General features: G+C 33.7%; 1 protein-coding gene across 1 annotated transcript; it reads right to left on the reverse strand.

Moving 5' to 3' along the window:
• Positions 1-2,739: 2,739 nt before the first annotated feature.
• On the reverse strand, positions 2,740-7,380 carry EOMES (eomesodermin). Its single transcript, XM_053713019.1, has 6 exons — positions 6,602-7,380; positions 5,617-5,771; positions 5,170-5,291; positions 4,623-4,781; positions 4,405-4,466; positions 2,740-3,478 (listed from the first exon to the last, which is right to left on the reverse strand). The coding sequence occupies exons 1-6, from the start codon at positions 7,372-7,374 to the stop codon at positions 2,740-2,742; spliced, it is 2,010 nt and encodes a 669-aa protein (XP_053568994.1). The 5' UTR covers positions 7,375-7,380.
• Between the last annotated feature and the right edge of the window lie 4,090 nt (positions 7,381-11,470).

The following is an 11,470-nucleotide window of genomic DNA, read 5'->3' on the forward strand; positions in this document are numbered from 1 at the left end:
ACATTATAATTATCATTTAACAGCAATGAAAACACTTACAATGTTTTGAACCTATAACCAAAAGCAGATTTTTTATTTTATTTAAAAATTAGTTAACTCTAAAATATTTAAATTAAATATGCCAATAAAATTTACATACATTTTGATGTTCTTAAATGTTAAAAGAAAATAAAGCTTAGATCTTTGCTTTTGTATCATTTGTTTAGCGTTTCTATTTATCTTATTTTTTTGTGTGTGATGTTTACAATACAAACATTTTAATCCATTTAGTTTTTGCATTTATGCATTTCCTGTAAGAGACCCCTTGACTCCTTTTTAAGTATTTATGCAAAGTCTGAATTTACTGAGTAGGGGATCAAGCCACAGGGACCTGTTATTCAATTTGATTTAATTTGAATCTGCTGATATATAGGGAACACATCCATGTGTATTAGACATTGTTTCTTCGCAGACACATTTTTTTTGAATAGCCAACTGTATTTACCTTGTTAGTTATTAAAAACTAGTTGACCATATGGTTAAACAAAACCAAGTATTTCTTAATTGATACAAGTGTATTCTTCCATAATCCCATAAATTATAAAGTCTGTTCAAAGAAAAAATGTGACAGAATTTTTGAACCTGTTATATTGGAATTCAGAAAACGTTTATGATATATACGATTTAGTTAGTAAGCTAATGTTGTATTTCAAAATAGATTACTGAATAGAATTTACAAAGGCAATTAGATAATAATTGAATAATAATGTATTTTGAACAACCTTAAAATTTGAATACTCATTAAAAGTATTTTTTTTTTAATTATTGTATTTCCCTTGAGTAGAGTAGAGGCAGAATCTATCTATCTATCTATCTATCTATCTATCTATCTATCTATCTATCTATCTAATCTATATCTATCTATCTATCTATCTATCTATTTATTCTGCCACTATATATATTCCAGGGGACTAAAATAGTTTACATTTAGAAAGAGCAACGTGTGTTTACATTGTATTGCATTTAGGGAAATATGGCAGTTGTTATAAATGATAACATTTTATCACTACACTTTCTTAGCAGGCTCAAGAAAACCTAAATGTGTCTTTTATCTTGTAAATGGTACTTTTGGTTTTAACTATTTTAAAAAGTCCGAGTGATTATTATTTTACAATTTAATTAAGATAGTAAAGTAACATCTAATCTGAAGTTAGATGGGATAATATTGTTTTAAAACAGTCCACATCAGCAGCACCGCTTCAGTGTAGCAATTTCTCTTTATTGTAAAAACGGAGCAAATAAATAAACAGACTACGTTTCGGGCATTGTACCATTATTAATGTCAGTACAATAAAGAGAAATTGCTACATTGAAGCGGTACTGCTGATGTCGACTGTTTTCAGTTGTTTGGGGGGTTCTTTCAGTGACCCCGCAGCTGAGTGCTGGATTTCTTTTGTAATTTTATATTATGTTTTAAAGCACCAGGAGCCTTCAGTGTATTTATATTACCATCTGTTTGTACATCTGAAGTGTTCTTTGAATATTTCATTCTTTCCGGTGAAAAAATAACACTCAAAGGCAACAGTAAAGGGTCATATTAAAAAAAATAAAAAAATCTTCATTTGTTTCACTCATATATTTCATATAGGTGCTTGACATTAGGTGCAGCGGTTCAAATCTGTCTCCAAGTCTTGTGTGCTTCATTTGTTTTTATTAATAACCATTAAAAAGTATCCGATTTGATGTAGCTATATAGATAAACTATCTTTAAAATATTTCAATTCACTTTAATTAATTGCTAGTAAACTCCAAAGTCCAGTATATAATGTGTTTCTCTCTCAGCTGCACCACATTTATTAAAATTTACAAACTATTATATACAAAGAAATTAAACGGACATACGTGCCAGATCAATCAATAATCGACTTTACATTTTTACAATATTTGCCATAAAGACTATTTTCAATGTATTTATACCAATAAACAGTGGAAAATACATTCTAGATCTATAAATCAAAATGATCGTCCTACTCAATACAATTTACAACAGACCAGTGCATTTAATGTCTTGCAATTCAGTAAATACAGTGTTTACCTTAAAAGATTAAAAGACATCTATATGCATACAATATATTATACTCCACAATATCCAACAGTGTATCTACACAAACTGTACATTCCTTTCTTTACATAAATAAATCACATAAAAAAAATAATTATTGGAAAACTGCTCATTATAACCAAGCAGGTGTTATCCATTAAAAAAATGAATATTGTCAAGTTTAGACTTTGTGGTTTGAAATTTTTTCAGACTTTGCAACAGACAGAAACTTTGTCACTTTCATTTCAGAGAATTGTATACCCATATTTCTCAGGCTGAAAGGCAAAGCTATATTTTTGGCATTTAATGCAAAGACCCACAACCCATGGTCACTGAGACATTTAATAACTAATATAGCTATGCATATATATATATATATATATATATATATATATATATATATATATATATATATATATAAATTTATTTTTATATATATATATTTATATATATATTTATATATATATATTTATATATATATATATATATATATATATATATATATATATTTATATATATATATATATATATATATATATATATATTTATATATATATATATATTTATATATATATAGATATAGATAGATATAGATATATATATATATATATATATATATATATATATATATATATATATATATATATATATATAATTCTTTAGGAACTAGAGTAAAACGCATAGTAGCCCAAACTTTTGGATGCATCTTTGTAGTCCTCAGATGCAATGTCCTCACATTTTATAGGGGGGGAGTTTTCATTGCTGGAAGTGCTAGGAGAAAGCCTTCTTCTCTTGCAAGCCCCTGTGTACACACCAGAATCATTGGAGTCCAGAGATTTTATGGAAGGGGGTGTCTCAACCCACGAAGAGGCCATTTCTTCTTTCACTTTGTCCTTAGACAGCAGGTCTTCAGGGAAACCAGGTGGACTTGATCTTGAAGACCACGACAAACCTGAGGACATTTTCCGCTGATAAGGAGATCCTCTGCTTCCCCATCCAGTCATGGAAGCAAAGGCTGCATCTGGATAGTATGCCATGGGGTGAGAAGTCTGGATAGGCAAGGACTTGATGCCATAAGTGAGCAGAGAACTGGATGAGTAGTCAGTTTCGTATGGACCCATGTCTAGTTTGTTGGCATTAGCTTGTTGTACAGGAGTCACAAACCACCTTTGTGGTGGAACATTTGCAACCTCTTCATGAGTCTGAGGGGACAGCAACCCGCTGGTCTGGGGTACAGTTCTCTCCCCGCTGTAGTATCTGGCAGGGGGCAAGTTGTTGACGAATTGCTCTTGGAAGAAAGGCTGAACGCTGTAACGGGCTCCGGGCACTATCTGATGTGATCTAGGAGAATCCGCAGGAGATGGCGTTAATCTGTCACTTTCTGAAGCCGTGTACATGCTACAAAAGAAATACAGGTCTGGCATAACTATAGGCAAACACAATGCCTGCTAAATGAATTGCAGACTTATGCCCCATTAAAGACATAATGCATTATGGAAAAACTTATCAAATGGATTACAAACAGCAATGTGTACAGAATGTTCTAATGATCTGAATGAGGCAATCATAATAAACAGAGGATTTACAGTTATGAAAAAAATTAAAGTTAAAATGTGAAATAAATAAACAATAAACAGTTATGCATATGGCTTAAATACTGAATATATATATATATATAGAGGTCTAAATATTTTGGGATTGACTGAATCCTTAGGATATGTCTGGGAGCCAAACTGGAGAAGTAAAGAAACTTAAGAAAGTATTACCCAAAGACCTTCTGGGTATCACAATGTTAATACACTTTGTTATATTGTAATTAAAATGGTTTGATAAGGGGATTGCGTAATAGTCTAAAACATGAGTTGCAGGTGGCAGAAGATACAAGCACCTCTCTGGCTGTAACACTATGGTCAATTGGATATTAACCTAGCACAGTCAATTCATGATGGATATTATACACCAACAAAACATAATAAGAATATATTTCACATTACAGCTTTAGGTTATAGGTACATTGGCGTCAGAATTCAACTGAGAACTGCAATTACACCAGTGTAAATAACTGAGATGCTATAATATATTGATTTAGATAAATAAAGAAAGGTGCTTAACACTACATAAGATACCAATATGTATTTAATTTGAATGACTATGGCAAGAATAAGTATATCATTTAGTAAATAAATGTGTCACATTTTTACTAACAGTAATACACTTTTATTTATTTCTGTTCACCCATTTTCTCTACAACGTTTATTAATTAGCACTGGTAACATACTAACAAAATTACAAAATATATATGAATATCAATTAAAGCAACTTACGAGTCGTAGTTGTCCCTGAAGCCTTTTGCAAATGGATTGTGGTCAATTTTAAGCTGGGTAATCTAGTGCAGAGAAAGAAGAGACATTAAGTTTAATTAAACATGTTTGGTTTTATTACAACTAGTGAGTGCTCCTTTCATGAACTGCCATAAAAACAAAAACAAACAAATAAACAAAAAAAAAACAGTGTAAACAACTACAGTACCCAGAATACTTACATCGGTGTTCTGATAGGCAGTTACAGCAATGAATTGGTTTTCAGGAAAAGTGAAGGTCTGAGTTTTGGCAGAGTCATTTAGGTCCTCCACTCCATCTTCTGTAACTTCAACTATGTGTAGGCGCGGTTGGTACTTGTGTAGGGACTGTAGGACTATCATCTGCAAGGCACAAGGGGTTATACACATACATAAACAGCGGCACTGGTTTAGACTCTTCTTCATGTTTTAGACGTAGCAACTATTAGAATGTGAACATTTCTCGTAAAAACATCCATCTAACAGATCAGAAATGATGGAGCCGATCTATAGCTTCTTCATACTGTAGCTCTATATTCAGTTGAAAGATACAATATAAGGAGCTCATATACCGATACATTATAAATGTTTGCATCCATCCAGAGATAAGGTTGCTAAAGTTTTAACACAATAAGTCGTTCATTGTAGTAATGCTAAGTGTGTGTTTTGTGTTTAATTGCAGTTTGCATTTTCTACACTATTGAAGTCAAGAGGACCAGAGCGCTGTCCAAGGTATCAGAAATGTCCTTACCTGGGTATTATTGTTGTTCGCACCTTTGTTGTTAGTTAGTTTCAGTTTTCCAAAGGAAATCTCCTGTCTCATCCAATGAGCTCCTGTATTTGGAGACTCTGGGTGAACATACACTTTGTTGCCTGCAAAGTAAAAACAAGGCAATATATAATGTATATAATGTATATATAATAAAGAGATTAAATAATTTGCAACTATTAGTCAATCCAATTTAATCCTGTTAGTATCAAAAGATAAACATTTTTTTTTTCTTTTTTTTTTTTTTACAAATATAGAAATCATTTAATTGTTACCTTTTTTCATAAATTCAATTAGAACGCAAAATAATAGCAGAATAGTTTCTGCATAGAAAAACAAGTAGTTTGAATTAAATATACCGCGATATATATTGATGATTAATGTACATTACTAGGTGTCTTTACAAGAGGACAGATTTGCAGTGCTCACCTTGCATGTTGTTATCAGCTTTGCCACAAGTAACCCACTTGCCACCCTGAAAGCGCCAGTGATTGGGATCAGCCAAGATCACTTCTACAAACACATTGTAATGAGCTGTGGGGTTTAGGCCAGTAATGTTGAAACTGAGAAATGGAAACATCCGCCTGGAAACAAAAAGTAAAAAAAGAAAAGAAAGAAAACAAGGTTATGAGTGTCTGCCATTAGGAAAACACGAATGTTAAACATATAATAAATAAATAAATTATATATACACACACAATTATATACATATATATATATATATATATATATATATATATATATATATATATAAATGAAAGAACATCCCATATAATATACAATGTTAAACTTCAATTTCTACTTATATTATTTTGTGTTCTGTGTGAAATCAAATTTGTGCACTGAAGAATAAAGATATATCTCTAAAAATTCTAAAAATATATGTATTGCAACTTCAAAATACTAAATTTACTTTTTATCAAATCAATATGCTTCTTATGTCTGCTTAATTTTTTTTTAGCAGTTAGGTTAAAGTATCTTTATAGACTACCTGGAAAAAACGCAAATTATTGTTCAACATAAATATTAATTGCTTGACCTTGCTGCTGAGTTTATATTACCTACGATTAGGAACACAAACTTGCTCTACAAACTTAGTTTTTCCCCGTCTTGTTATCTCTTTATAGTTAGAGATTGTGTATTATACTAATCGGTTAAAATACATTTGAAAACATATTGATGATATTCAGGAACCAAAAACAAATAAACAAAAAAAAATGCAAAGGTTGATTGAACTTTTCCTATAAGAATATTTTTTTTTTCTAGATAATTGACATTAAAAATAAATACGTATATAATAAAATCATGCGTAACGTATTTAAATGCTTTAAAGCTAATTATTAATAATCAACAAATGAATCCATAAAGCATTTTATGAGCAATCACTCACTGTGCACTAGAGGTTACAACTTACCTGCCCTGTTTGGTGATGATCATCTCGGTCTGGTGTCGATGAAATTTGAGCCACAGGGGTCTGTTACACAGGAATACTTGTGCCCTCACCCCGGACCCTGTACTGGCCAGGCCAAGCGCACCCAGACCACCACCTGAGCCAGCAGACTGGTAAGGGCTGTACATGGTCCCTGGGGGCTGTGTGTACTGATACCCTGTAGTGTATTGAGGCCGAGAGGGGCACACTGGAGGAGAGAAGCCTGCAGGAGGCAGCATGCTGCCATAAGGGGGGTACCTAGCAGCTCCACTGCTTGGATAAACTGCGCTGTGCTGAGGGGGTGCATAGGGGAATATTGAACAGGGGGACCCCAGCTCTGTGCCAGGCTGCTGGGGCTGCTGCCCTTGGGACTGGAGATAATAGCGCTCGGAAGCTGACTGCAGGCTGTTGTCCAGGTAGCGAGGAGCGGCAGTGGTCGCCGCGGAGTTTAAGTCCTCATCCACAACTGGGGAGTCCTTGCGGCCGCCTTCAGGTATCGCTTTAGATGCTGAGAAAGTATCCCCTGCATCGCTGAGCATGGCGCCTGTGCTGGATGTGCCAGTTTCTCTGGGATTGGCACTGGTTTCTACGTGGTGCCCCCTGGAGTACTTCTTGTGCTGTTGCTGTCCTTTATGCTGCCCTACACTGAAGTCCAAACTGGGGCTATGGGCAGCGCTGCTAGGGTCCCCCGGCAAAGGGTAGAATGTGTGGGGTAGGTTAGGAGCAGAGCTGGTCAAGATCTGCTCTCCTAGCTGCATCCTTTGGCTTTGTGCAATTTCTTCTGCTTCAAAACCTGTACAGTCGTTGTGGTGCAGACACCATGCAGCTCAGACCCTCGGTTAAACAAAGGCAGGGGGCACAAATGAAAAGAAGCAAGTGCTATGAAGTGAGGTGTCCTTTCAATGTAGTACGTGTCCCATAGGTGCCTTCAGCTGAAGTGACAGATGAGTGGGCAATGATGAATCAGAAAGCCCACACAGAGCTAAAAGGCTGCTCTCCTTGAGGGGGGAAATCATAATGTGTCAACAGGCAGTTCCTGAGAGCTTTTATACAGTCGCCTTCTTCACACCTCCATTAAGGCTAATGATACCAGGGGAGGGGCTTGTCGTTTCTTTCAAGGCAAGATGCAGAAAGAAGAAGGCGAAAAAGCCCCTCAGTCCTCCACGGCCTATTGGTTGCTTTTTGTGACACTAATTTAATTAGACAACTCCTAATTGGAACATATCACCTGTGCTTTTCTAGCTGGCTTCTGTGCACTAAAGATCAAATGCACTTCTAGCAATCCCTTTTAGTCTGAATTCATTTAAAAGAGAAAAAGGAATTTAACTATATCATCCAATTCTGAGCACTTTAAATGCAAACTCTGCGGGGATTATAAAACTGTTTTTAGAAATCAAAAGCCATTCACATAGCTTGTGAAGCCATTGAAAATAATCTTTTGATATAAAAAAATACAGCCTTGCCCCCACGCAAGAATAAACACCTCAGGAGCTGTTTACAGAATATAATAATGCAGGGCTACAGTATAGTAAATGTAGGGAGCACTAAACGTATTTGGGTGTAAACTTATCATCCTTTACATTACATGCATAAATATAGTGCCACACACAAGTAATTGGGATTCATTCACATATTGTTAAAATATGTGCATACACATGAGTGTGGTATAAACAAACATTCTCTTTATGACAATATTTTACAAAATAGTAACATTTAATACATCTGCCCTTGCTCCTGTTAGATTGCAATTTATGGATTAACCATAGTGCACTTTATACACCAAATGAATATAAAAATTATGAAATCTATTCTTTAAATGAATGGTGCATGTATAGTAGTGTTATTATAATCAGGGACACTGACAGTGAAATTGATGTGTATTTTATGTACGAATTTTGTATATCAACAATAAAGAAATATTCAAAATATCTATATACAACATACATTTTCTATGACTATTTGTTGGTTCAAAATTTGTATCTTATACGTATATAACGTTTAAGTTGAATCCACATTTTCCTTTTTGGCCCAGGGTGATTTACATGTTTTATTCCAATGTGTTCTTCTGGCTTTAAAACCTTAACACCAGTTTTCATAATATCACATTTCTATAACTGGTAGCAATAATGCATGAGGGAATCACACTATTCCTGAAATGCTAACTGAGCATTAAAACCCATAAAAATGCCATTGCATTATGTGCCAGCATCTACAGAGACAACATTTCGGTATATCAGGGTTCTGATTGTTATGAGACTACAGTTAAATCAGTTGAAGGTTTTTTTTCTTTTCTTTCAAGAACGTTTTGTGAAAGGCGTAATAACAAGTAAGCCATCTGTCATCAGTCAAACCCCATTCCAAATTCTGCTGTCTTCTAATCACAAGACTCTGATAATGAGAATGTACCATTGATACAGACGCTGGATGCAGCTAGGAAATCTAGTTCTAGAGTCTTTGCCTCTGTGCATCCCAAATATCTCCATCTCTCAGTCAATCCCACCTACTACTTATTTACTTTAGAGTTGTTGATGTCACTCCAGGGCATCCCTTGTTTTTGGCAGCAAGATCCTGTGAAGGAGTAGCTGATAAGGCGCAGAGTCTGGGGCATTGGAAAACAGTTCCTTGGTGATTCCATTCACTATCTTATGATATGGTGCAAACAAAGGCATCTTAGATCTATTCGCAATATTTGAAGCGTTTTTGTAGGGCATATACCCTATATATATATAATATAGACTGTAGTAATACGTTGTATAAATGTGTTTAAATTAATACAGTTCTATTTTTGGCTAAGCTCCAGTTACTTTTAAATCTCATTGACAATCAAACATTATAATAACAAAGGGTGATCGTTATATTTATAGGCAGATATTTGTTATTTCCTGTACTATTGTTTTTCTGATATACTTTAAATGTTTATATTGCTATGTGCTCTCCCTTTGCACTAACTCAAGTCAAATATTTCCAATGTGCTGTGTTCTCTATCATAGCAAATTAATATGTCAATATGTTCAAGCCATAAGGAGAGAATTGTGAGTAATTGGCTTGGTCTCCATGAAACGCATTCACATTGCAGATGCAGATCAGTGAAACAGTGGGAAATATTTGGTTGGGGGGGAACAACATCCCCTCTCTTATCTCTATGCATTTAAATGTGACCATAATAAGCCTTAGCTTCACTTTCCAAACCTTAGTTACCAACCTATGGGGGGTACAGATTTAATAGGATCGATTAGAAACCAGACTGAGCCTATATAGCTCCCTGTGATTTATTTTCGATAGAATTAAGTCGTTTTCTTGGAAGATGACATGGGAAATATGGAATAATATTGACCGTTTTTGTGGACAATATTTTTGTATTGCCACTCTTTAAACTGGCTCACCAGATTCCAAGAACAAGACAACTATATGCTCTAATTGTTAAATAATAGAATATATATGTTATAGCAAAATCTTAATCAGCAATAGGAAACACACTGTGTCTTATAAATGTATACAAACAAAGGAATTGCTGTAATGGGAGATTAACTCAAAGAGGTGAGCAATTGCTAGAAAAAGGCTAACTGCATATTGCCCATAACTGAATGTTCAGTTTAACAAGTAAATACATTTGTCAAAAATACAATATATGTAAAATATCTGTATTAATATTAGCTTGTATAAGACAAATAATCATTTAGTTATATAACAGCAGCTTTAATTAGCTTTACAGGATGTTGTCTCTATCTTGATTTTTTTTGTTTACCAGGATATTTAGATCAAATTGCTTTACTATGACTAATGCTTTAAAATCAATACAAAATGTATTCTGGATAAAATGGTCTATTATGCACTGTCAGTGATATTTACTTAATTAAAATCTTTCTTGTAGACTTTATTACAAGGTTAAACATTTCTATTTTAAATGTGTGAAATCTGCTATGATTTTCCCTGAAATTATGTTTTAGGAATCAGTAGGTATTGATAACAAATATCTATCTATCTATCTATCTATCTATCATCTATCTATCTATCTATCTGTCTGTCTGTCTGTCTGTCTGTCTGTCTGTCTGTCTATCTATCTATCTATCTAACCATTTTAAACTAGCATTTATAATGTTCCATTTAATGATTTGTAGATTTCATTGCAATACATTTAGAGCAACTCAAAATATCTTAAATATCTACTTTTACAACATTACAATACACATATACTCTATAATAGTTTAAGGTTTTAATGCAGTAATGCAGGTGTATCTCCGTTAATCATATTTTCTTATCCTATATTCTATCTGCACCACATTTCTTTGGGAAAGGGATAAGCCACTATTTAAGATACATCAATGATATTTTAGCAAGCAACAACAATATATGATAAGTGAATGTGAATAAGTCTGAAGAGTTTAATCACACAAGCACCTAACACCTCCTACTGTACACTGGAGAAGGTGTAAGGTTTGTGGGTGAATTTAAGAAATGTGTGTTATAGGCTGACAGAAGTGCAGAAGTGCATCTCAGAGACACAGACAATCGGTATTCAAACGCTACTGAACCCTGATTTGAAAACAATGAAGGATATCAATAAATAATAATAATATGCATTTTATATCTACCTTAGTCCATGAAAGAGATAATTATCTAGTCCATGCAACAGGCAAAACTACATCTATTTATGTAAAAATGACATAAACTGCTTGCAGTTATTTCAGACACAATATACCTAACAGTAAAGTTAAAGAAGTACTGAAAATAAGAAAATTGGAATTATTGAGCAATAACATTTTTCTTTCACAAAGTTTTTATACAAATCATATGTAGAAACTGATACATCATAAATAAATTCAAAATCATTTGATATAATTGTAATGGTTATAT

The sequence above is a fragment of the Bombina bombina genome, chromosome 5 (genome assembly GCF_027579735.1).
Source record: "Bombina bombina isolate aBomBom1 chromosome 5, aBomBom1.pri, whole genome shotgun sequence".
Lineage (NCBI taxonomy): Eukaryota > Metazoa > Chordata > Amphibia > Anura > Bombinatoridae > Bombina > Bombina bombina.